A 27,918-nucleotide genomic window follows, 5' to 3' on the forward strand; every position below is an offset into this window, starting at 1 on the left:
TGAAATTGTCGTTAGGATAATTTATCACCGACCAAAAAGTGACTTTGGTTCTAAAGCTGCAAAAAAATTGTGTTTATGCCGAGTTATTTGAAGTAAATTCGACAGAAATCTTTGATTTCATGGTTTATTCTTTAATTTGTGCAAATCCCCTACTAAATCAAACGTGTATTTTTTATTGTTTGAGACCAATTTTTCGAAGATGTTGCTTTATGCGTTACAAAATCACTTTGGCTCAGTGCTTAGTCGTTGATTGGGAAGTAGTAGGATGATAAATTTAGGGGGTCAGATTGTGAGTTCAGGTTGATGGAAAATGTTGCGTGACTCTGTAGTACGGTTATTTTTAAGTGAGTATAGATTTATACTCACCTCAAAGCAAACAATGGTGGGAGCACTTGTCCCGGAGAAATTGGTGCCGGTGGTGTGTGCGTGTGCTTAGACCAGGGCGAGTGGCTGTGGATGGCCAGGCCTAAAAGTGGCAGCAGTGGAGATGGTAGCTGACTTGTGGATTCTGGCAAAGAACTCAACTGCCCGTGTTTGGAGAAATAGTCATTCTCCTCCTCATGCCAGCTTGTATCATTGGTCCGATTCTCTGCAGGGGTAGCCAATCAGGGGGTGGGGAGCATCAATGCATCCCAGGAGTATCTGCATTACTCCTGCGTGTCTGTGTGCAGAATGCATTTCCTGTCCATATGTAGCACGTAGAAATGCGTGACGACTTGCTAGTAAAAATAGCACAAAATAGCTGATACATTAGTGTTGGTAAAATACTGCTTTAAAATACCTCTTAAAATGTTCCATGGTGAAATTGAGTAACCGAGATTTTGTATAACGATAGAAGAATGGAAGAGTTAAATTAATGGGTCACGTTTTCAGGTACTGAACATGATATTTGGATTTTAAAGCAAAAGTTAAATCGAATCATGGCTCTCGCTCAGTGTTCCAAATAATGCCTGAAGAAATTTGGGTATAATTCTTTTTCAGCTTTCCGAAGTCAGCCGCGACAGTGTTAAATGTTACAAGTAAACGATTTTACTATCCGAACATGCTATTCGACAATCATTAAGTTCTAGTTAGTAGTTATTGTTTTTATTTCTAGAATAATTTCTATTTTTTTTAATTAAAAAGAAGCTTAGAATTTTTTCTGAATGTCTGCATACAAGTGTCAAAACGGAGCAACTATTTAGCTTTGGAATGAAAATGTCAGACAAATAGCAATGTTATGTGATTTGAAAAATTATATTCATACCTATCGAGTTTTCTTGTCAACATTAGAAAAATGGAGAGCTACAGGTTGACCTATACGATGCCTTTATTAGCATGCTTTGACGGGATATGGCTGGGTGACTTGAGCCACGTTGTGCTATACCGCGTTAAGGGCAAAATAGTAAAAGTAGGTCCTCTACCATTAGTTCTCACTTCACTAATCTTTAGCTGAAATCTCTTAAAATGTGGTTGTATACTCCGTTTAATTATTACCTGGACATAATTCAACTGGATATGACCAATACTTGTGAGCAATGTGATTGCCAACCAAGGTTAACCACATTTCTTAATATATATTGTTTGTTTTGTTCAAGCATAAGGATTGTTAATTTAGATTTCACAATGTATAACCCATTCTCTTGACGTTAAAAAGTATGCATATCCATCATTATAGTAGTCCTAAATCAGGGCTGAGAAATCAAAACTGGGTTTTGTTAAATCCTTTAGCTTACACGTTTTGAAATATACTTAGGAGTTAAGGAATGGCAAAATTCCTTTCAATCCACTTTTTTGTCACAATGTCATTCTAAAGAGCTACTTTCTGTCCATCTTTGGGAGTTCCAGCCAACACAGCTATGAAATGAATGCATCCACGAAAGGTTACTTATCGCCTCCGCATTTGCATTTTCAGAGATTAGTTCTTTCGTTTATCTGTGGTCAGCCCTTCATTGTCTTTTAACTAATAATAAAAAATTATTTGTTTTGCATTTGATTTTAATTCACTTTCATTTTGTACATTATAGACTTAAACCACTGTACTACAAATATACTTAATGACCAGAGGAGATGGGCATTTTGCCCAAACTTCTCCATGCTCAAAGAGTTTGTTCAGTTCGGTTCGACCTTTTACCCGGACGGTGCCAATATGTGCTTGGCCCAAGGTCTACGCACTGGAGTATTTGAAGTCCCACTTCAATTTTTTTCATCTAAGAAAAAGTTACTACCACGGCGTTCAATCAAGCAAGACGATTGTCGCAGATTGTCAAATTTACCTAACTTAAAGTACTATTTGAATAAAATAAATTTGTAGTCAATTACATGCACTCATAGACTAAATTATGCCTTCGAAATTCGCGTTCATTTATCAAAAGTCTTGCTTGAATATATCAGCTTTGGGTAAACTTATAATTCGACTGGTTTAGAAGTTGGTCCTGAATGAGCATAACTTCATTTTAATACATAGTTTGTTCTCCAAGCGCCTTTAAATGGCACGTATTTAACTCTCGATATTTTTCCAGAATTTCGTAGATGCATGTAGCGTCTTTGCAAATGGGGATCTGAACTTGTTGATGCATAGCTCCTTGCTTAAATAAGGTGTTGTTAAATTTTTAATTTCCCAGAACGAAATCAGAAAGTCTATAAATGCTAAAGAAGGCTATTCGAAATCCATCTATCTGGCCACGTGCTTGACCGCGAATCTTCTAAAAGTATCACTTTCTCGCTCCGGCGTTTGCTTTAAAACTTACCATTATTTTTTTTGTACTCTCTTACTGTTTGAAAACCCACTATTACTTTATTTCCTTAAAATCGTGATAAAAAGATTACGGTCCACTATACACAGGAGAAGGTTAACGATTTCTTAATTTGAATACTAATGGTTTGGATTATTTGCCCGTAGATGTCAAAAAGGTTATCTGGACCCAGAAATGGCCTGATTGAGGCGCCAGTCAATTCCAACCGAATTAAGCAGACGGACGGGTATCTTTGCACGCACATCGTCTTTTTCCAGATTCTCAATCATACATTAGTCCCACCAACGCATTGGAGACAGCTAATCTCGATAGTTAATCCAAGGATTTAAGCGCTTTCAGCTAATCTACTTATGCCAGTGACTCACGAGTCTAATTTGACCACCACAACCGTGGTAAGTAGATTGGGAAAGATTGCCATCATTTCCCTTTACTTAAATCATTTGTTTTTTTCGAAAGAAATCTACATTGCTTTGCAGCATTACGCGGAAATTCAAAGCTAAACGGAGCTGACAAATGTTTTCTTTTAATTTGGGTGACAAATAATTTCATGGGTATTTCTATCGCAACATTTTATTCGTAGGTCTGAGATAAATCTTTATTTATCCCGATATTATTGATTAAACAGTTCTTTTAATTAACAGCTGCGGTCGATTTAAAACATATTATTAAACTTGCTTAATTTTAACATTATTCCAACACAACGGCCATGTTACCTTTGGAACGATTTTTTAATTTCCATATTAAATTCATACCTTTAACGCGCATTTAAAGCGGGATCAGGACGATTTTTTGTGGCAGTGACTGCCTACCTTATGAAACAAAATTCCAGAAAATTCAAGCCACGATATACTTTTGAAGTCGATTTGTCCTAGTACCATCCACCTGCTGCATTTTTAAAAAGTATTTTAAAACAAGCTTATTTTGAGGTGGTGCACACCAAGTAATTACTCTTTAAGTTAGTTGTCTTTTCGTCAGTATTAATTATCTTTTAAACTGTTATCCTGGGGTATTGGTAGTAGCGCCGCCTGTTCAAACATACCAAACCTTTAACGATGATAAATGAACACGATTCGTTCGTGGGATGCTTAGGACGGTTCTTGTAATCCTCAATCTCCAACGCGCAAGAAGTGAAAATCGTAGGATTTTCATTAATTAGCAAGATTCACAAGCAGGCTTTTAAGAATCGAGATTGAATACTCATTATTCTAAATATGATATGATTAAAATAACACTGAGTAATGTTTTTGGTTGATTACCCCTTTTACGTGAGAAGCAGTCAGCTTACGCCTACCACGTGACGGAGCGGACACCTTTGAGCCTTGAAGAGGAAGCGAACGATGATTGCACCTAAACCTCGATCATCTGTGAACGCTCTACATCATCGCTTAAATAATAAACGTCATCCACTACGCACTCTTCTCGTTCTAAGGGTCGGAGACCAGAAGGGGAAGGGAGAACCGTCGAATCCGATGCAACTGAATCAAGACTTGACGCTGCGTAACTTTTCCAGACGTAAAACGGTTATTTTGTTCTAAGGTTGATAGCCAAATGACAAATCTCCAATTTATTACATAGTTATGCAGATGTATTTTAAGAAATGCATATATACTGAATAATGTGGAAACCGCTTTATCGTCAAATGATATTACCATTGTTAATTGTATGATTTTTCCTTGACTTATCCAATTAAATCTCCATGATTTCTCTCTCATATTCTGCACGCCACCTTTTCGAAGGTTACGGTCTACAGGACAGCACTTTGATCATCGCGTTATTAAGTGGAATATATTTTAAGCTGGTGGAGTCCCCTTCCTCCATGTGTCTCAATTGTGGGCGGCTACACGCCAAACTGATCGCTAACAGACAGTCCAACCGAACCATGCTTTGCCAGATGTGGGCACCACTACAAAGTTAGTTTATTTACTTGTACTTACTTCTCACCGTTTGCGTGCCAGAGATATCACAAGAACAGTTTTGCCTATTCAGTTCAGCCGCTTTAATGACGAATTCACAGATCTGCGCTTCCCGTAGAAGGAGTTAATTTTTTTCCAAATTTGTATCTTGCTCGCTTTGGTCCCATTTATGTTTCCATGTTATTCTCCAGACCGTATGAACCAGAAGTTTCGCTGCTTTGTTATCCCTTCATTATCATAAGACCCTTTCGTAAACAAACTGAATGCTGCTGCCGTCTCCAATCTCTATCATCTAGTGGGTGGTAAACTGGCTGTGATGATTAGGCTACTACGAGCATATTTACATCGTTAGATGGCTTAACACATTTGACTTTTAGCAGGATTATATGAGTGAAATGTTGGACTGCCTGTACAAACCAGTTCCACCCGGATCACCTTTTAATGATGGCCATTATTCCAATGGGAAAAGTTACAATATACTCATATGTTACGAATGCTTAATAATTTACAATTATGATGTCAAGGTTCGTAGATTATTAATCCGAAGAATGTAAACGATATAGCTGGCATCTTCAAACGTCACAGGCATGTTCGCCTTTAAATGAACCATTAACGCATCAAGCTACAGTCCCTAAGAAAATAAAAAAAGTTTTAATATTTCTAAATGTTAGTGAGATTGTTTGTTATTAGCAGGGGCACTTTAATTACGGTATTCTATAACAAAACACGTCGTGTTTTCAATTTGTTTACATGACTGAGAGTTTAGGTCCATAAATGAAGCTGTGTTTTATTTTGGTATAATTTAACACGACGTGCTAACCAACACCGATCAAACATGCTTAATCGGAACGTTTAGCTAGTGGCTTGTACTTTTAGATAAGTTCGAGTGTAGTATAATTTACCATCGCATTTTCGGTTTTTTTAGGAATAAAGTTGTGATGAGCTCTAATTATTACTGAGTAGATTCACAAGGCATTTTGGTCGTGATCTGAACCTGAATTACCGTCCTACAGCATTTTATTCAAAAAAGAAAATTGGCTTGTTGAGATGGATAATTACATTCAAATGAAGATATTTGACTTTCTATAAAAGGCAGAGGGTTTTCGGGAGGACATTTTAACGCAATTATCTTGCATTCTTAGTGGTGCTTTGCCGTTGACTACTTGTTCTAAGTCATTGGGAAGTTATTTAGTGGCATACTATGTAACTTCCTCTTCAGTTATACAGTGAGTTCACGATTTAATGCATTGAAAGATATTTTTTGACTAAAAGCAAATCCACTAATAAATGAAAGAAACAGACTTTTTGCTGTGCCGGAGGTAAAAACGCTTACAGCTAATGATACGTCACCTTATACTATCTCGAATGTTCATGAACTATTTCGATCTGACGATTGATCGCAAGCTGATCCTGTGAGCCCTCTGTATTAGGTGCTTTAAAGCATGAGCGGGAAGGCACAAATAAGTAGTTTAAGTAGTTTACCTATTAAGTGCGAATATTATGAACGCCATTAGTGTTGCTTGTTCAATTAATGTGTTGCTGAGTTTTCAGTGTCCCTAAATATGTAGTTCACGAAATGGTGAAACAATCATGTGCGTATTTAAGCGTACAAAGCGTTGTTTATTATAAGCCTAGTAGCTGCGTTACCTTATAATGTACGTAAAAGTTTCAAAATTTTTGTGCCTTTGGTTATATTTAATAAGTAAGCTTAATGGTTGGGTCAGTTTTTAAGTAAGTGCGTCCATAACCAGTTATGTACATTAAACTGTAATATTCTATCATCACTTTGTAGCCTCATCGGAGAGAGATGGCACCCAACTCTAGTGAGATAGGTCGTCTACCAACAAGGACGCCTTTCTGAGTGCCCTGCCAACTAGCTGTACTCTCGCATCTATCGCAGTAGCGGCTGCGGGCACGTAACTTGTGGTGCTGAAGCTAGTGTCGAGAAATTTGCATTAATTAGGCCCACACATCAGTCAATATTGAGGGAGGCATCAAAAACATCATCGAAAGACAAGCTTATACAAATTGAAATCTCTTGAATGAATAGATATCTACAACAAACTTGCCGCTCACGGAGAAATCGCCGAACAGATGCAATTTTTTGAAAGCCTCGTAAACCGTTTTGTCTCGATCGGCTCATTTTTTGGATTGGTCTGAATTTTATGCTTACAGAAATTTGCATGCTTTTGGTACTAAGAGCAAATAAGTAGGCCAGCTTAATGATCTTGCTTTACCTCTTGATGATTACCCAATATATGATGTAAAGAGAGTAATATATCCTTTAAGATACCCACTTTTGACATCAAAAGCGATTTCTAGACGTTCTGCATAAAACATTTCAGGAAAACCCTGAAGGTTAGTTTCATTAATCCCCAGTCATGAGTAATCCAGGAGTATTTGAGTGAGTTTTATCAGCCAAATCCATGGACTTTATTTGTTTAAAAGTGCTCCTTTTAGGAGTCATTTCTTTTAAATGGAAGTACTTCTTATAGTTACTCATCATTATGACGCTGCAAAGTCTTTTTTTCCATTTATTTGAAGCTTTATTACTTACCTGATATGCGCATTTCGCGTTTCTACTCCAATTAATTTGAGATTATCTGCTCTGTACCTTACTACCATTGTTTTCAAGTCAAAGGCAAAGGAGTTGACTTTGCCCTGGTTGACTGTACCCTTTGTTTTTTTCGCTAGAGGCCAGGTAAGTGTGATTGAAAGCTGCTGTTTCGTGTGTGTGTTCAAGTGAATGGGGCGGGGAGTGCTGCTTTTGTCCCGTAAATCATCCAACCCAGGGGGACGTAACTGCAATGGGGTGTGGGTGGCGGCACGCCTCGCCCCTGCAAGCTCGCCTAAGAGGAGTTAACGGTTTGCATCTAGGTCTGGTAGATGGGATAAACATGCGTAAATTTGACGACCTGATAAGCGCGGCAATGTGAGAGAACGTTATCTCCGACCCTGTTTTAGTATATAATCGCACCACAGATTGAGCCACTATTAACAGCTCAAGCACAATTCCATTGCAGTGACGATAATATGTTACTGCCTTAGAGTTAGCAGGTCGCTTGATCTGCCTTTGTAACAGCCATACATCTATCACACTAAGTTAATGTTAATGGATTCCTCAGATTATTCACTTGCACTTATTTATTGTAACACAACTGAGGTTTGCATGATGACAGGCGTATTTTTAAAGAGGTATCTTCCCAATGTTTCAGACTACTATAGATTTGTATTCATTTGAAGACAAAAATTTAGACCTATATAGTGATAGACACTATTGAATAACAATGTACGTATTAATAAAATTTAAATAATAAAATACGGGGAATACGCGATTGGTTCTCAGGCCCTTAACAGACCCTAAACAGTTTATCTCAAAACTTTTATCAACTTACTTTAATCTACTTCATTTGTGAATCCTCAAAATGTGATTGTGTCAATCATCCTCCAAGTTTTCTTTGCACGCCGATACTTTGAGGAGTTTTCCCACTTAACTGCCAATTCACTCTTCTGGTCACCGCAAATGGAGAGCCCTCAAATTTCATGAATGCGGTGGTTTCCAGTTCTCGAAAGCCTTTAGGGGTGTACACAACTCAGGCAAAGCTGCCACTGAGGTGACAAAAAGGAGCAACATTTCGTGATTTGGAAAAATTCCACCACCCGTTTAATCCACTCTTAACCGAAATTAGCTGCTTTCGCTTTGTGGACCATCTACAAATCTACTTGAAAGCTACTTTTACGTGCAAGACTCAAAAACTTAGTATGTTTCAGCGCTATCATATCCATCAGCCAGCATAAAGTGACATGACTAAAAACCCTAACACCTAGTCATCCTTGGACAAAAGTAATTTCAAAATTTGGAATTTTAGTCCCAACAACGCCTGCGGTTGTTTATTAAAGTCTTGCGCAGAAGCCAAAAAAAATCCTGAATGTGAATCGGGCATACATATTTCGCGCTTGTATAAAATGATAATATACTGGACAAGTATTTCAAATGCAGGACTTACACCTTTAGACTAACCTTAACGTGTTTTGCTCTCACTAAGCAAAATTATCGATAAGGAAGTCATCTGCACCGTTTGAGCAGACCTAGCATGACTGCCTACAGTGGCGACTTTACCTGAAGCAAACGAAACTTTGGCAGCTAATTCAGTCAGCACTTTTAAGAAACAATCGGATGGTGAAAAGCAAATCTCGGGGTTTGTAATGATCAGGTTGTTAAGAAAACCCCAAACTAAAACTAAATCCGTATTTTCAAGAGGGACGTGCAACTCATTATCGGGCGAGATTGCTCAGACCAAAGTGGAGACTAAATTTTCCAATGTCGACATCACTTTTAGCTCTACATCAACTACTATGTTCTTGTGCTGCCAGACTCATTACTACATTTCACCTTTACGGTCAGGGGATCCATCAATTTGCCGAAAGTAGGAAGCATTTTTAAGCTATCTCTGAACAAGAAAACTGATTCTTTTAAAGCTGTTCGTCTACCAGGCCGAAAGAATCTACAAATGCCACAAATTTGCAGTCTAATGTATAGTAACATGGTAGCCATACTAACATTCAGTCATATGGTGTCTTACACCCCATCAATAGCAATCTATGGTAAGCTGAAAAACCTCAATATTGATATAACTTTCTGTAATACTTATGTTGTTTTAATGTACCTTTTAGGGAGGAGGCAATCAGGAAATTCGAATCTCGTTACCGGATCGTCCTCTCCCTTACCTAGTGACTGCAGCTCCCCTGCTTCTTGAACATTGTATTTTCCCTATCCATCTTTTCACCTTTAATAAAAGTGTCCAAAGCGATGCAACCGGGCTTGTCTAGGAACGCTATGAATAGGGAATCGGAGGCCGATGAGTCTCGCTTCACATTTCAAAGAGAACGATATTCAATAGATTGGTCTAAAATAAAATAAAGAAGGTCAATTATCAAGGCACTTCCCATTCTACTTCGTTACTTAAGTAATATCAAACAAATGATCTTTGTAAAAGCACTACATTAATCACGTTGGTTGTTCAACTCAGTTTTCATAAAAGGTCACCTTGTGTCTTGGTCATTGTTAGGTCGCCGGGTGGATGGCCCCTAAGCCGTGCAGTAGCTCCAAGCCCTACTGTGTTGAATATGTATTCATCTATATTCTGCCCGAGTATTATGCCCTCATTTATCTTAAGGAAAGTTTTGGGGCGCTAAAAGTACCGTCCTAAAGTTAAGCAAACGCCTGTGTGTGTATGGACAAAAGTCTATTCGAGATTCGCTCAATTTTTAGCACTAAAGCTGTAAAGTTTGAAATATTCTATCGTTTCATTTGTAAGGTATTGGTTTCAAGTTATAAACGCTGCACGAAATGCCAATACAAATAAGAGCTGTTAGCGTAATTGTTGCGACTGCATTTGAGTTCCAAACCATATTTCTCGCTGCTCTTTCAGTTAGAAAAACTACAAGTTTTTAGGAATGCTTTTAATAGTTGTCCAAGAATTTTGCGAAAATTGCAGCCCATACAAAGTACCTATGTTTTTCCGACGTTATTTCAGTTACTTCTATCTATTTTTATCTTCGTTTCTTATTTTTTTACACATTAATATCGTCTTAAGATCATAACTCATTAATTTCTAGCACAAATTTAAAATTTTTAGGTTACTTTTAAGTTGCAGTTTATGTTTGGTGTTAACATATTATGTTGATGCATGGTATACCCCGTTGAACACCTAAAAGGCGTCATGGTGTCCTTATGGAAAACGTTAACCAATCAGGATACCATGAGACGTACAAGCAGGCCGTTTTGCTCACAAGTCAGAAATAATGACCTCTATCGATGCTGATCAAAAACATACCCATCAAATAGGTGACGCTTTCCGCAAGGTTCATGATTTAGTCAATATACCGTTGTCTGAGGATGTCCCTATCATTCAAGCTGCAAATTTTTCGGTTCTTTATCAGGTTTGTGTCATTAAAGATTACAATAATTCTATAAATCAGGCCAATACTGACACTAATTTCGGTGATATTTTTGCGTTTAAGTCTGCATTTGCTGGTTCTTATGAAGATGCTATGGTTTATGCTGAGCTTCAAGATCTGTATAACCAGGGTCAAGAGTATGCAATAATGCTTTATACTTGGCGATCTATTTCACGCGCGCTACCGCACGTAAGTTTGTACATTCCTTTCTTCCAAGTGTCTACAGATTCGGTCGAATGAACAACCGCACCGCTTGGAAATTTACCAGAAAACACTGGAAATCTTAGAGCCACATGCTAGGAAGTTGCGATCTTTCATGCTATTTCAGGTTGTCGTTTTATTCGTCTCATCTGTTAGGAAGGCGCAATAGATTGCTTTGTAGGAAAATTAAAAGGACTTTCTCGGAAAGAATCCCACCACAAGTCAGGCTTCATGAACCAAATGTACATGTTTATGCTTGGAAAAATGATGAAAATGTTTGCGCTACTTGATGAAATGAAAAACATGAAAGCTAGTATGAAGAATGACTTTTCTCACTACAAACGGTTTGTATCACTAATCAACATTGATTTCTGTTAGAGCTTCACAATTTATGCAAAGTGGAGGAAGTGATAATTCCACTGATGTCCGAATGACAGTCAATGAAATGCAAAAAGTCAGCATGTTCCTTGCTACTCAAAAAATAATCCGTGATAAACTAAAAGATAGCCTCTCCCAAATTGACGGTTTCGAAGATATTCTTGCTGAAATTATCAATAGTAGTGTTAGTATGTATGAAAGTCGTGTTTATGTTTTGCCGGAGGAAAAGCATACTCTTGTCATGGTAATTTCTGTTTAGATTTTCTATTTCCTTGCCATTTAGGTTATAGCGTTTTCTCTTTATTTGCTTGATTCATCAAAAGTTGTTGAGGGAAAGCAAATTGGTGTGACTATCCCCAAAATGTCCAAAAAAATCAACATCAGTAAAATTGACCGAATTTTTAAGGAATGTGAAGTTGTCAATCTCTTCGGTGATATGAGTGTGGAACCTTTCAATTACGTGAAACAAACTTTATCATATGATCCTTCCAAGTGGCCAGAATGCACTGGTATTCGTGTCTCTAGCCAAGGTGTTTTGCTGACCCATATGACTCGCTTCGTGTGCGTCTCAATTTCTTCCAATCATTGCTTCTAAGTGATAGTGTTCTTGAATGCCCTTATCACACTTTTTAAGTTTTTCTTCGCTCTATCAGTTGCGTTCTGTGAATCGTAGGATCACGCACTGTTGGTTAGTAGTTTTACAAAAGTGTAATTGGAAGCACCATTCGTTATTAACGCTAGTCGAGCAATCAGTTTTGTCACTCACCGAATGGGTTGAATTTATCAACTAGCAATGAATATACCTCTCTGACTGCTGATCTCGCTTGGCACACTAACATCGCAGTCACGAGAACAAGTGAGCGCTCTGTCGCCGAGAACCGTGAGCTTTATGATCTGGCGCTTCGTGGGCTGCAGTGTCTCTCCTCCTGGTCTGTGCAAGTTCTGGACACTTTCACATGGAAGCTCGCCCATTGTGCAGACGAGCACACAAACCGCGAGTGTCCCAAAGATGCTGAAAACTACGAACGCGGTACTCGATACAACTATACCTCAGAGGAGCGTTGTGCTCTTATCCGACTTATCACAATGATAAAGTCAGTTCAGACGCAGTTGCTGCGCCTCGAAACCAATTACTCAGAGGCAATTCGTCGATCTGTCTATCTCGACTTGCATGGCCTTCTCAACCACTTCCGCAATCTTCTCATCAAAGCTAGCAGCAAGAAGAAGGAAAAATTAAACTGAATCGTTTAGTTCACGCGCTCCAAGCCACCTGTGCTGATCAGGCGGTTGTTGACGCGGTGGAGGCGGATCTTCTGATGACTGGTTCCAGCAACAGCGTTGGTAAGTCTGGCTGGGGAGGGCGATCAGTGTCGGCAAAGGCCTCGGCACAAAACAGCCTCACCTCGGGTTCAAATTCGACGTTGGCTAAGGCGGCTGAGTCGATGGTCGGAACCCCCATTCGTCGTGTGGGTCCCTCTTCCACGCAACTCTACTTGGTTCGCACCATGCTTGAGCTGATGATTGACCAAGCCTCGCCAGCTGCAAAGTACCACTCACTGAGGAAGGAACTTGATAGCAATACAATGGCCGCAATTGAAACCTTCCTAAAAAACAGCTTCTACTGGCCCTATCTTCTCAACTTTAGCGGTGAGATGGGTTTGTTCACTCTGAAGTTAGCCTGCTTATTTACTTTTGCTTCTGCTTTGCAAAAGTTGACTACTCTATTACTTTGGTCAAGTTCAATTGTGCCATTTTGATTGCTACCTCTGTCGCTTTGATACTTCTAATGGGGGCAAATGTTTCGGCTATCAATAGTCTGAACTGGTATTGTGTTTCTCCAGTGTATAGATTAGGGGATCGTTCTTTGGGTTTATTTTTCCACGTGAACTTGGCTGCCTGTATTTTTTTATTTGTATTAGCACACCATATCACTGCTTGTAATCAGCCGGCATTTTCCAACTTATAAGCTATTTGTTTAAAGTGCAACACTAGTCCGTTGACCTTTATTATATTTATGTGGAGTTGTATTGCATTTTATCTACTCCCCATCCATCCATTTAGTTTCGTTAGTAATGACTGCATATCTTCTAATGTAGCTCCTGTTGAATAATTGGCCAAATGATGAAACTGCTCCCTTTTGAGCATTTCCTAGTGTTGTTGGCAGAATGTGCGTTTGAAATTTATTCGCCTTTTAATTACAAGTATTTCAACATTCCGTTCCCAATCTGTTAATCGAACATTTTGCCAACCACTACCTACTTGCATTTATACCTTAATAGTTGCATGCTGTTTTCGTTCGTACTTTGCACTTGTATTATTATGCTAAGTCACTGAATGTGTTTTGACTTGATTAAATAGTCAATTGCATTTGGCCATATCAAACATCCAAATTAGTTGCACACTGGAGTATCTAATGTTTCTACTCTCTTAACTCGCACGACTGTGGAAGAGTGCTTCTGCAATTTGCGTGCATCGTTTGGCACATATTGTCCCGATTTTTTTGCCTTTAAACACGAAATTGGATGGATTTATGACACTGATAATTTCCTATTTGTTGTGTGTTATTCTCTTAGGCCTTCGTGAATCTTTCGTCATACGTTATAATTTAGCTCGCTTCGGAACCTGCTAAGAATGTGTTTTATGCTCAGTTTACCATCAGTGCTCTCTGTATTTGCTTTAATTTTTATTTCCTAATCCTTTAGAAACGCTCGTTAAGTGCTGCGACCTCTCTCAGCTTTGGTATCGTGAATTTTTCCTGGAGATCGCCAACGGGAAGCGCATCCAGTTTCCCATCGAGATGAGCCTTCCCTGGATCCTAACCGACCACATTTTAGAGACACGCGATCCTGCATTGATGGAGTCTCTGCTCTATCCTCTGGATCTCTACAATGACGCCGCTGATTGTGCATTGAACCGCTTCCACAGACGCTTCTTCTTCGATGAAATTGAGGCCGAAGCAAATCTTGTGTTTGATCAGCTTGTCTACAAGTTGTCCGACCAGCTGTTCAGATATTACAAGCAATATGCTGCCTCTATCTTGCTTGATAAGAAGTTCCGGCTGGAAGCTCAAAGGGCTGGCTGGCGAGAGCCCTATCCTCAACCAAATAGATACGCTGCTGCCCTGATTCGCCAACGCAGTGTTCAGTTACTGGGGCGTTCTATTGATCTGTCCTACCTTTTGTCGCAGAGAATAAATAGGGCTATTGCGAAATCACTGGAAGAGGCCATCCAACGCTTCCTATGCTCTGATATAACTGCGGTTGTAGTAAGTTGTTCTGACTACCCTATATTTGAACAGAAAGGCGTTGTCAATAGTACCTTGTTTTATGTGGCTAACTGGAAATTGGAATAAGAGTTGACTTCGGAGTTATACTCTTCGGTTCTATGGGCCGTTCGGTTGGCAGTGGAAGATGAGGCATGTGTTTTAAGCAGCGATTCATGTTTATTTGGTAATGTCTTGATGTTAATGAATGTTCAGGATGACTCATTTCTGGTCCTCCCATTTATTTTGTGAAACAGGTTTTACTAAAATGACTAAAGTAGGCTTTTTTATTAAATCGAACACTGACGCGTGTCTAGAATCGGTTGTCAAATCGGATATTGGTTTCTGTGTAAAATTAGCGGCACCAAATCCTGTGTTTCTGTTTAGTCTTCGGATGTTTTTGGACCCTGTGATTTTAATCCGATATCATACAGGAGCTTGTTACTTTCATAAAGTAAATGTTGCGGTACCTTGAATTAACTCGAAATCTTGGTCGATCACTCCGTTTCAAGCCTCATGTCAGTGTTTCTTTTGTATGTTTGATAATATTACTGAAGTCGTGTCGCTATGTTGTTAAGAATGCTACCATTTTAGAGAAACTCATCCGCTCTACTTCAGAAAACGATGAATTTGTCGTTTAAGGAGCGGTGTTTACAGCGTTTTCAATATTTATGCCGATAATGTGTATCAATGAACGCTTCAAATTAGTTTCTTTTGTGCCATTAACTGCGTATTTTATGCGAACTTACTACTTAATCGTGCTTTATTGGTTTTTATGTCATTGGTAACTTAGCTGAATTGAGAGGTTCGTCTGGTCTACCAATTATTCTCTTCGTTCAATTTAATTAGTATTGATTTTGGGAAATCAATCAAGTGTATGAATATGCCTTCTCACTTCTGTACTTTTTTCCTGTAGGAACTGGAAGCCTTAATAGAGTGCAATCGCTTGTGTCATCGAATGCTCGCCGAACATCTGGAGCTGGATGACTTTGATGGCATGTTGCAGGAGGCGAACAATCTCGTCACATCACCACTCAGCAAGATCGCCTTCCATGTATTTTGGGAGGTTACGTGGGATTTGGTTAAGAACTACTGTTACAACGGCTCCACCAACAGGTAAGATAGAAGCATGCTTCTTTCTCAGTCTATACGATGTGTGCTTTGCTGTGCGACAATCTCACAATTCCAGTAAATGTTGAGTTTGACATTGTGTGTGCTCCTTTCGTTAAAGGTTTGTCCAGACAAAGTTTGCTCTAGCCGAGACACTCGAGCGTGAGAAACCCTCGCTCTGTGCGCCCGAGTACTTGTGGGGCAGCAAGAGTCTCAACTCCTGCTATGAAGCTATTTTTCAGCTCTCTCGGGGTTTCATCGGTGCCCCACACTTCTCGGCCATCTGCAGGCTCCTCGGCTACCAGGGCATCTTTATCATCTTTACCGAAATCATGAAGTTCTGCAAATCTCTTGTAGGCTTTTTTCGTGTAGTCATGTTTGAGGCGCCTTTTTTGAACTTCTTTGACTTTTCTACGTGGATTTTAACTCTCTGAAATCCACTGGGTGTTGTCTCACGTGTTTATGCCACTTCTGATTATGTATTTTGCTCTAGGATACTAAGAGTGGATCTGGCAGACAGTGGTTTTAATCATGCATCAACAATCAATATAATTAATCCAATCCGCTAATGTGTTGCTACACTGATATCGTTGCTCCCACAAGCTTGATTTTACGCTCCTATCATTGAATACTTCATTTGATAGCCACGCTTGATTGATTACAGTACAACCACTACCTACCTTGCTTTATAAAACATTCATTTGGAGTTACCCTAATCATTTAAGCATAGTTTCTGGATTTTCATATCTATTTATTGTTATATGATGAGTACGCAATTTCGCCAGTGGTCCTGAGTTACACTTTTTGATTAACCCATTGTGCCTTTTATTTCCCCCATTTCTCTGACTGAATTGCATGCATTTGGCTTTACATATGATCTGTCTCACAATCCTTTGGCAAATTAACAATACCCTTCCCGTAGTGTAGTTGTTCCACCTTTCAGGTTGTTTTATGACCTGATTCTGTTTTTGCAGTTTATTCGGTTAAATCTGTAAAATTATGACCGAGGTTCTCTTACTCTGCATAAATCAAATTTCATTCTGCAAAATTTCGTTACATCATTTTTTTCGTTGCTACATTGCTAGTCAATTCAGCTGAGAGGGGAGATGGCATATTTGTTCAAAGTCAGGCTAGCTTCTTGTCTCTACTGCTAGAATTATTTCGGGTTATCTCCCAACCTTTGGTGACTTCTTACCATTGTTGCACATCGTCGTAATGAGGGCATATGATGGTAGCATAATCTTCATTATTATGGCTTTTTGCGATTAATAATAAAACCTACGACTACCGCTTACTGATTGCTGCATTGCCACATTAAAACCTGATCTTTGGCAAATTTCCTTAAAGTCTTTACAAAGTTTTGGAATCTTGATACGCGATATCTCTTATTCACATTCACGCTTATGCACTTCTTTGTTCTCCAATAAGTACGGGTTCCTTGTCGACGCTGAATTGGCTCTTAAATGAATAGCCGCCTCATTACCTCTTCCTTTTGCAGGTAAACCAGACGATAAAGGAGTACGTTCGCCGCATCGCGAGTATGATGCCCAAGTCGGTGTCTTTGCCCAGTCCCACGGCCAACTCAGACAGCCAGTATGGGCTCTATGCCAACGCTCTGCAACGCGTCTATCAATACTCCGATCTACGGACCAACGTGTGCCAAAACTTCCGCGAGTTCGGCAATATCATCATTTTCTGTCTACAAATGGAGAAGCGCCTTGTACGTTCCAGTTAGTGTCAAATCGTGGTTGCGGATTTCATTTACCTGATACTGATTGGCTACGGAAAGTAAACTGTCTATTCCGTCTACTTTTGACGGTGTTTTGTGTCTATCGATAACAAACCTCACTCGTAAAGTCCTTTGGTCAGCAGGATCGCTACTGATTAGTGCTCGTGGGTCTTTTTGCTAATCGTAGTATACAATCTAGTGTTAGTAAACAATTAACCTTTTTGTATGCGATTTGGGTCAATGGGCTTGTTTTATATGGACCATATTTCTGTCCGCACTGTGTATTTCGAAACATTGGAGCCTCATTTCCTTACTGCAGAAAGAAGTAACTAATGTTACTTATGCCTTTAGTTAAGCCGATGGATATGTGGGGAAATATTTAACTCATCACTTTTTTAACGGATAGCGGCCTTCAAAACTAATCATCTAAAGTTTTAATCTTGAAATTTGTTGTGCTGTGGGTGCATCCCTAAACTCTGTGGTGATTTGTTTGCTTCATAAATAAAATCCAAAGTAAGTGACACTGCTATTAAAAAAGACTATAAATGAGGCATTTGTAAATAATCCTTATTATTCTATTCCATGTCTTCGAATTAACATTCGTTCATATGGCTCATGTCAGTAAACTATTCCGCTGCTGTATAGACCACTGAGGATCTTGGTGATCTCAAGCATGCTGATGCTTTCATCAGAAAACCAGCCAGTAGTACAGGTGTGTTCCCTCTTTCGGTTAATTATGCTTTATTTCCTCGAGTTTTCCATTTTTTCATTCAGTTTCGCTCACACAAGTTGTTATATTTCTTCATTCCGTGTAATTATCATAACTCATACAGTTGTCCCCATTCGGTTACTATTGATATTTTAAATAGCATTGTTGTGATAGTGAGTTAGTATTTTTTGACAACTGGCAGGCGAAAGACCCATTTCGGATCCGAAAATGCGGGATTCGTCAAATCAAATTGACGGCCTGAATATTTACAAAGTCGCCTCGGCTGTGGGTTCATCTGAGGTGAATTCTAAACTGAACATTTTTGGTCTCTGTCTAACAAGATCTTGAGTTTCGTACTTTACTAATCTTTGATAAAAATGCGTCACTTATATGTACTTTTGTCGCACTTCTATTATCATGACTACCTGCAATTATTGATTACAATGTTGTACCAATATTGTCTGCTCAAACTGGTCATTTTTAATTTTAATACCGTTTCTGCGAAGCAATTCATTGTTAGTTAACATGAATAGCTCTGTGCGTTAGAACTAGCAGGCTTATAACCTTTCAATTTTTTTCAAAAATCTTGTTTCATTGAGCCTTTTTTCGTTCATTTTTTGGCCCCAAACCCAAGGATTTAGTAGCTTTGGTTTGATACCTTGTTTGCAGCTTGCCGAGCTGGCTGATGGGAACGAAGTTCTTACCCGGGAACGTTTATGCTGTGGACTGGTGCTCTTTGAACAGGTAATTAAACCATTTCAGCTCAATTCGGTGGAAAGTCAGTAATTAGGGATTTCTATTACGTGAACGTTGGACTACTAACAGAGCGCTACCTCATGTTTGTGAGGCATCTCTCAGTGCAGGAAGTAGGAGTTCTTCTATCTCATGTATTAGCTTCTCAACCGTATTCGGGAATTTCTAAACGAGGAGGAACCGCAGACAGGTGCAGCGAACGGGACGGCACGTCAGATGCCGCGCAATGTGTGGTATGGCAGTGAGGCCTCTGGCACCACGGCGGACACAGACGAGCTCATCGAGATTGAGGGCTGTACCCAATTCCACCGTGTCTGGTCTGCCATCCAGTTTGTTTTCAGTACGCCCTTTGGGGAGAACGAGTACACCGTGGAGGAGATGTTCGGAGAGGGACTTAACTGGGCTGGGTGCACTCTTATCACTCTGCTGGGCCAGCAGAGACGCTTCGAGATGCTCGACTTCGGAGCTCATTTCGTCAAACTCCAGAGGAGTGACAAGTTGGACACCTGCAAAGATGGCGTGGTGCGTCATTCTTTTGCCGAATTGCGGTCACTTCCCACTCAACAGTCCTGGTTCCTCTACTACCTCACCATCACTATTTCTATCTAATTGCGATTACTTTCCACATTGTTTTTGTTGTTGCTCATATAGTTCTGGTGAACACGTCATATTTTCCTAATGTTTCCTATTTCACGGTTACAAAATTGGTCCATTTGGCTATTGGCGCAGAGGTAGAATCTGAGGGCGTCGATGTGCCTCAATGTATTGCTTTCATGATTTGTGACTAACCGTACTCCGCTTCTTTGATTTCATTACGTTAGTTTTATCCATTTTCTAAGTCAACGGCCGTTTTGACTTTGCGACTCGTTTTGACCACAACTTTCCATTTGAATGATACGAGTTAAATTCTTGCACTCCCCATCCTTCCGTTTTAATGCAGTTTTTGGGTCGTCTTTTTTTTCTGATGTAATTTGCTGCGTAAAAATGCTAATAGTTTGCTCCTTGTTCACATTCGGCAGGTATTTAAGGGTGATTTTGTACGAGTTTTTGGGAGCTTCAAAATTGTCCATTTCCTTAGCTCTGACGTGCTGTGTAGATGAGTTTTCAGTGGAAAACCAGGAGTAGAAATTTTTCATAACTGTGTTTGGATTTGTGCAGTGAGTCGAGCATAAAACCGTTATGCTTATATGTACTTGCGTTCTGGCTAATTTTTTCTTCAAATATCGGGTGGTTGTTGCTTTTGTGTTTACTTGTGTCTTGAAATTAGTTTATTTATGGAGACTCCCTCATCAATTGATGTTATTTCTTGATTGGTTAACTGTTTGAGTTCCCCATTTGTCCTCAACAGATTGATGATTCGTTAAAGTGTAGCTTTTAACATTGCCCTTCTGCCTTACGCTTTATGGCTACTGAGTTTTAGCCATCGTAAAAACCACACTTTCAGTAAGGCGAAGTGTTTAAAAATCGCCTAATAGCAAATCTCACAACAAATTTAGTTGTTGTCAATCTATCGTCTTAGTGTCTTGCGCGTTTGGCAACTCGTCTGAGCCGTTTCAATGTTCTGAACCGGCAGATATTTGCCACTCTCAACAACCACCTACATCCCATCGACAGAGCGGAAGATCGAGCGAACGTGCGCCACTTTCCGCCGCCACAGTGGCCACGTACCTTTTGAGAGAATGGGTGGATGTGCGAGTGCGCCTGCATGGCAAAACCGCCGCCTTTTCACCTTTCCCCTCCTCTACACTTGTTCTCCTCATCCCCCCTCCTATCCCAATGTGCACACGAATGCTCCGTGTCATTGCCGTCGTTCCCTCCTTGGTCTTACCGAAGAATCATGGTACCTTTGCCTTCCTCCCGAAATTCTTTTGTATGATTTTTACCACCTACTCAATGACAATCGTGTCGCAACTTAACACTGACTTTCTTGCCTTTGATTTGTACACACAATTATGCGCTTAACTTTCTCAACATTAAATGCCAGTTCTGAGAGGCACTCAGTTTGAAGGGCTCAAATGTCATTTTAACTAGTATGGATAGTAGACTCATCTACTTGTGTTTCCGTAAAGGAGTGTATGTTATCTCTTAACAATTTGACTCGAAGCATGGCAAGTCAATGGTGAATGTAAATCAGTGAGACTAAATTCCGCTGGTGTCATGTTGTTGTGTTCTGTTCGGTTTGTCCATAATTCATCTTCGCACTGAGCCTTAGCATAGGTGTCGATTACCATATTACTTGCCTCAACCAATAATAATAATAAAGTGCTTCACTGCCATTTATATTTAGTCGCTTAAAATGCACTCGAATGCTAGCTGTATTTTGCGATCTCGACAGCCGTGTTGGGTGATCCCAAGCATGGCATTGAACAGCCCACCAGAGGAGAAATTTGAAGAACATGCAACTTTCAGGCCTTGGTTGGGACGCCTACTCGATAAGCCCTCCTCACGAACACGATTGGTGTATCAGCGTTGATTGTTGGATTAAGGACTCCTTAGCCTTGCCCTTCTCCAAACACTCATGAATTTCTGGGACAATTCAAACTTTTGTAATGGGGAACGTTTATATTTTTGTTGGGGATGAGTGCAAACGCAGGAAAGCCTTCCTATTAGACGACCCAGCAGCTCCTGTTTCTGTGGCCAAAGGCCAAGATAAAAATCGGCTACTACAAGCGCGCCCGGCTGGGCGGACGGCTGGGTGACTCATGTTCAGGCAGTGTGCGTCAACATGGTGGCATCCACATGCGCACTCATCGTACGTCATTGGTTACTCATGTACGTCGGTCACTAAGGCCACTCGCTGTTTTGACGCCTTTGTTGATTATCCGCTTGGAAGCTTGATGGGATCAAGGCCGCTTCAAAGTGACCCTCAGTTCCAAACGAGTTCATTTTAAGCCGGTGAAGTCGGAGTAATCAATGAAATGGAACTACTCCAGAGTTGTTTTCACGGTTAATCAAGTAATGCACCAATCAAACGATTTTATGCAGGAGCCATTTGAACAAAGGTGATAGTTTTAGCTAAGTTTGCAAAATTATTCCCATTAACGACATTAGAAGTTCATGTCCCTGAGGCCATTTTTGCATGCAGGTCGGAAAATGCATGAGAGGACGTGGTTAAGCCAACGGGCTCATACTTAGCTATCCCAAAGTACTTTCCATTAAATGTATTGTTATTGAGTGAGCTCGTGATTTCTTTCGTATTGCTCGCATTGTGAATCAAATGTGCCTTTTAATTTAGCTTCAAGATGGTTAAATTCCTCTCCCGATGGGATGTATCCGATAATTTTAACGGATACAGAAGATTGCTTGAACAGTTCCCGAATCCCTATAGGTTGTGTAGTTCATGTTACACAAATTCGTATACCTACTTTCTATTAAGTTTGTCATATGTCTAGGTGTTTTTATAATTTCCCTTCGCAGGCTGTGTATCGCTGTCGAGACCGTGTTGAAAAGGTGGTGGGTTGGGGCCTCATCTAGTGCTGCAGATATGTTAGCCGCCTTTGAGAACACCAGGCCTTTCCCACTGCGTTGGCTAGCATCTCTCCTCGCTGTTGGGACACGTTTACCCCAATGCATTATGCACTCGCCGGTTGGTGGATTTAAGCTACCTTCGCTCGGGCATTGATGCTCTGTCTATGGTTAGGAGGAGTTTACTTCAAGAGCAGCTGATGCCTTAAAACTATTAAGCTAATTAAATTTGGACACAGACCTCGACCCAAAAATACATATTGTTGTGAAGCCAGGGCATTGAGCCTCTTCACTTTTGCCAATTGTGAGAAACAATTTTTGCGTTCACTTTCCAGGAACACAGGCATATACCGGGTGCTATAATTACACCTCCAGCGACCACATGCTTCACGGTGAGGCCTTAGGTGCCAATCGATAAAATCAGTTCAAAATACGCGCATGGCATGGAATGCATATTTCAGAAATCTTCATGTTCATGCCGCAGGGGGAAGAATGTCTAATGGAAATTTGAAGCCGGGACCAGCTGCAGGTGATTCGGACATTAGGAACAACCCCATAATCGAAGCATTTGTAAATCGGGAGAGTGAACTGGGTACCTTGTCTGAGCCACGACCGACAGCACTTCAAGTGAGCACTCTCATCACTCCCGTTCAGCACCGTCAGTCAATGCCGTACGAGGGAGTGAGTGCGAGGTTGGCTGATTATCCACAGTCAGCTCGGATCTTTAGCGGTGTGCACGTGACACCAGTCCATTTAATGGGTCACACCTCCGTAAATATCCGCGACAATCCGTCAATCCAATCAAGTCAGAGTCAACAAAACAATAACATGCTCTTTCAGAAATCATCACTAGACGTAGAATTGTCTGAGAAACAAAACCGAAGGGGAGGCCCTAAAACCAACATTGTGCAACATTCCTGTGTTGATGATGATGAAACAAGTGATTGTTTAAGGGATCAAGTTTCATCGCTGTACAAATCTTCAAATTCGGCACGGAATTACGAGGGCATGCTATGTAAAACGATAACCTATGGCAAGGCGCATATTTTCTGTTTGTCAGCATCGATTGTGACCTTTGTTCTTATCCTTTTCGAATCCCGTTTCCTGCTTGCATGTTTATACACAGAAAATGACTGCGCTACCGTCGCATCCTTTGTATTTCGTGCAGCTCTGCTGTCTATCATTATAATTCTACTTGAATTAATAAAACTGCTTCTTCAGAGAGTGAAGTCGACTAAGTTGACAAGCCCGTACCCTGCAAATACCGCCAGCGCTGACCTTTCCGTGCCAGGCGATGGTTTGGAGGTGCGCTTTGGGAAAAGCACTGCTCAGCCTGTTATAAGTGTATTCTCTTCAGTGGACCGCGTTGTAGGTTGGCGACGTTGTTTCGATGGAAAAAAGGCATTAATAACCGCAATTATGAGCTCGTTTTATTTAGTTCTTCTTGCCATTCTTTCGGATGCAGCTATTTGGCTTCCAACGAAGCATTTGAATTTCCTAAAGCATGAGACTTTGAGGAAAGTATCCAATGCAAGTTCATTCGTCATCAGGCCGACAGAGGAGTGTCCCATATTAGTCATTCATGTTGGTCTGGTCTGCCTCGTTTTTCATGCACTAGCGGTGACGCCGCGACTTGCCATATGTTGCATCAGGAGTTGCGGTGATGGCATTCGCCTCCGCATTGTACATCGCAGATCCACGGTCGTGCATGCACCTGTTTCCCCTAATGGGAACGCTGTTAACTTCCACAGACCAAATGGCCATGTCCCGTCAACGTGCCAAAAATCGCCCACTTAATATATCCAGTGAGGCAGCTAAATCATAAACCTTTCGCCTTAAAGCTATTGCTTACATGAGCACTTGTTCCACTTGAAATAAATACACTTTGATTAAATGAAGATTTTGAAGTTTGAAAACTTTATTATTGAAACCAATGAATCTGCAACCGTGTCCTAAAAGCCTGATTTTTTGTTACAAAACAAGCTGTGTTTGATCATTCCAGCGCATTAACATCAAGAAAATGTTAAGGTAGTACATCCGCCTAAATAAATTGCAATAGCATTGCCCGGAGACTAATATTTCCTTTGCATATGAATTGGTTTAATAACGCGTTCCCATTCATTAGTAAATTACATGGACACATCTGTCACCGTGTGTTCCATCAATTTGATCATCTCAACTAGGTCGAGCTCTCAATTGCAGTCATTTCAATGGAGGGTTCACTTCGTTAAAAGGGAGCATTATTTTGTGGCATTAAACAAATTTGCAAATATGCATTTCGTCACAGTGACCTTAGACTCTAGGAAATTTCTACAGAATCGCTGTACTTTGCTGACTCAGCTGTGTAAAGTGATTGGCTCTTTCCTCGTTTGTATTCTACCAAGAGCAGCTCAAAAGGGAAATAGCTCTTGAATTTCTTTCAAATTCACCAAAATGTTGGTATCAGCTTTGGAATTAGCAGTTTTCGGTAAGATTGTGGTCCCACATCTTCCATAATTTATAAACGAATGTTTGGATCTAATTACTAAAATAAGGAATTGAACAATATTAAAATAGTACACAATGTATTCATTTAGGGTCTTAAAACTGCTAGTGACTTTCAGTGAAAAGTCGCTTGCTGTACAGCAGATAATATGAATAGAAAAGTTCCTTCGGGTAGGCTTAGGGTTTTGCTTGGGCAGCGATAGAGAGTTGGTTGACAATGCATTATCTATACCTGTAATTTCATCTTGGATTATTTCCAAAGGTCCTTTGCGTCCACGAGTAGGTGTACGAGATCTAAGTCTATAGTCTAGGGTACCATAGCATTTATCAATCAATCTTCATGAAGTTGAACACCCCATTATATTGCCTCACCATCCGACTATTGTTGCCCAACAAAAGTTATCATGACTTCAGTCGAAGCTTTCATATGGGTCCCCCGAAATTTTCTTCCAAAGTACAAAGGCACAATTCGCGCACACGCTATGCTAAATGATTCCTTATTATTTGCATCGCATCACCAGCTGCGTGACAACGGTACTGGTGTCGATCCTTTCATATTTGGAATCGACCGTTACTAGCGTTTTCGCTGTGCAAAATGTAACCTGCCTTTGTTTGTTCAACTGATAAGCACGTGACACAGAAATACGACTGTTAAGGTAAGGGGCGACTAGTGGTGGGCTGGGCTGCGCCGAAATTCCTTTTTGTGTCAAACGCCTATTTTGCGTCCTTGTGTCTACGGCCACCTCTATTATCCCAAAGAGCAATCTTCCCCATTACAAGTACTTAGGTGGCATCTCGGGAGCTAGTAATTAATGCGTTCTACGAATAGTAAATCAGTCTGATTAATTTTTGACACCCCATAACTGTGAATTGAACCGCATGCTTTCAGTGACACTTTCCTCATTCAATGCTCACTACGTAACACACCGGAGGTACTTAGTTGGCATATATCGGTCAAATCATTTCCGGCGGATTAAGGAACTCAAGACCAGTAAACCAACAAAAAGCGCAATTAGCTTTCGAAAATTAAGTTACGTAGGCTATTCATTTCCATTGGAAGCGAAGTCTAAAAGTGACTATCACGCCTTAAAACGGTGTTCGCAAAATGTTGCATGAAATTTCTCAAACGACAAATCACCATGCTCGCCAGTTGCAATGGTGGGCTTGAAGGAGTAGAGCAGCTACAGCAACCAAAACTAAAGGCTGTGCAACTTGTCACTGCGGTGGCGGTGTAATGTGAGCCGAGGGGAGATGAGTCGTTGCTTTGAGTGAAAACGGAAATCGATTTACACGATTTGAAAAAGTGACGCCTCTCAAGGTCAGGCAAATGACCATAAAATAAGCGAGAGCAGGGCGATCTTATTATGTTAGGTGACGAAGGCGCCAATGTTCCTAGCTTTCACAACCAGCTTAGGCTAGATCGCATAGAAATCAGTAATGGAAGAGAGGGCGGCGGTTTGGACGAAACGTATTATGGGGCTTTCCATGAGGCGAAAACAAGAACTATTACTGGGCCTAACCATTCATTACCAAAGAACACACAATCATACCCTTTATCATCTAGTCATAACGGTGCACCTTGAAATAGAACACCTAACTCTAACATTCCAAGACTGATTTCTAGTGACTCTGTATCAGCGTTCGGAACTGACAGCGCTCTTGCTCGTCTTGTCAATACACCCGTCAAAAAGAGTGAGGAATCTCTTTTGTCAACAATTGAATGATGTCCACCCAAAAAAGTGGAGCATCAATCGCAAGGGAGCCTTCTGTTTTCTTTCCATGGGATTTCTTCTAACATTGTTCATTAAAGAAACAGCATTCCTTACGTTAAGTGTACTTCAAAATATTTGCCGGGCTGTAGCTGCACTTGTTACTATTGGTGCGGTGTTGGCCTGTTTCATGGCCCTAATGGATTGGATCGCCTGTTGGGTATCCTATAATTCAAGTGTCGCGAGAAAGGACTATACCGACCTCCAAAATCTAACGGCGAAGAACGAGCCTATCCATACGGACGCTAAAGCTTTGAGCCTGCTTCGACTTGAAAGTGGAAATAGCACCACAGATGAAGTAGGCACATGTACTGCCTATGAAGTACTGAAAGGATGCAGACCGAAATACGTGAAGGGTCATCGTGCACCGGCATGCGGCTGTATTCTATTTGTTTTCTGTAATGTATTTTTACTAAGCCTTTTCTACATAATAGCGTTTTTTGGCTATGGTCATCAGCTTTGGCTGGTCTGCATTCTCAGCAGTGCTGCACCAAAAGTATTTCTAGTGTAAATATGTAATTAACGCAGGAGAATCCCTTAAACTCCAATAGTAGTTTGTAATATTCTGAGTGTGTTGAATCAACCTTGTGTGAATTAGCAACACAAAACAACACAAAAAAGTTTTTGCAGCAGTTATAACTTGATGTTTGAGTTATTCGTACAGATTTAACGTACTCATAGCACTTAAGAAAAAACACTCCCTACTATCCAAATTTTCGTTTTAGCGGCTACCAAGTAGGGCTAACTCTTCGGCAGTAAAATGTTCCTACACTAATCCCTTCGTACATTCAAAAGGGTGGGCAGAAGAACGTTTTAGTGGTCCTAATGCATTATGTGCAATATCCAAGTTCCAACCACGCCTGTAACGACATTAGAGCAGCAGACCTGATGTAATCAACTGCCTACGGCATTGAAACAGGACAATTGCACCACATTACCTGTTTGTGCAAAAGTGGCACATTCTGGGAAGGAAGCAACCTAATATGAATAGATCACTTTTTCCTGTGAATCATGGCATCTAAACCGAGACAGGGGAAGCCGCATCAGGTGCCATTCAGACATGGAGCACTTTGGGTCGTTCACTTTGACCTGTTTGTAAAGCAAAGAAGAGAAACCCTTCTCAGAACCAGTCGTTCATGACGCTCTACAAACGCCTACGTAGCCGGTTTAATTTCTTCGGTTTTCTTGTACAAAGCAAAGCGGCCAAACCTCACGACGTCAACGCTCAGATGTCAGGGCTATTCACGATCTTAATAATGCGGATAACTTAGCCAGCCTCATACGCGTAAACCCCGGAGGGCGGTCACCTTTGGACTGTGCACCCAATGCCGTTGAAAAGTACCCGCGGATCCACACAATGCGCCAATTCCACGCGTGCCAACAAGCTTGATTACAAGGGGTGACTGCCCCTTGACTCCATTTCCGCCAGGTCTCCAGATGACGCTGCAG

The 27,918-nt window shown here is 40.5% G+C and overlaps 2 protein-coding genes across 2 annotated transcripts; both read left to right on the forward strand. All coding sequences in view use genetic code 11, as the record gives it.

Moving 5' to 3' along the window:
* Positions 1-10,453: 10,453 nt before the first annotated feature.
* Positions 10,454-22,225, forward strand: EGR_01350 (Cytoplasmic FMR1-interacting protein; the record flags this gene model as incomplete). Its single annotated transcript, XM_024490599.1, has 15 exons — positions 10,454-10,591; positions 10,673-10,798; positions 11,930-12,343; positions 12,472-12,844; positions 13,891-14,453; positions 15,367-15,566; positions 15,682-15,913; positions 17,059-17,280; positions 17,935-18,001; positions 18,201-18,298; positions 18,668-18,742; positions 18,893-19,273; positions 20,366-20,572; positions 21,395-21,523; positions 22,169-22,225. 15 exons carry the CDS (start codon positions 10,454-10,456, stop codon positions 22,223-22,225), a joined length of 3,282 nt encoding a protein of 1,093 aa, XP_024354923.1.
* Positions 22,226-22,708: 483 nt separating this feature from the next.
* EGR_01351 (hypothetical protein) lies at positions 22,709-27,859 on the forward strand (the record flags this gene model as incomplete). The annotated part of the gene is made up of 3 exons (XM_024490600.1): positions 22,709-23,588; positions 26,562-26,767; positions 27,665-27,859. The coding sequence occupies 3 exons, from the start codon at positions 22,709-22,711 to the stop codon at positions 27,857-27,859; spliced, it is 1,281 nt and encodes a 426-aa protein (XP_024354924.1).
* Positions 27,860-27,918: the final 59 nt, after the last annotated feature.

Source organism: Echinococcus granulosus (assembly GCF_000524195.1).
Source record: "Echinococcus granulosus chromosome Unknown EG_S00005, whole genome shotgun sequence".
Lineage (NCBI taxonomy): Eukaryota > Metazoa > Platyhelminthes > Cestoda > Cyclophyllidea > Taeniidae > Echinococcus > Echinococcus granulosus.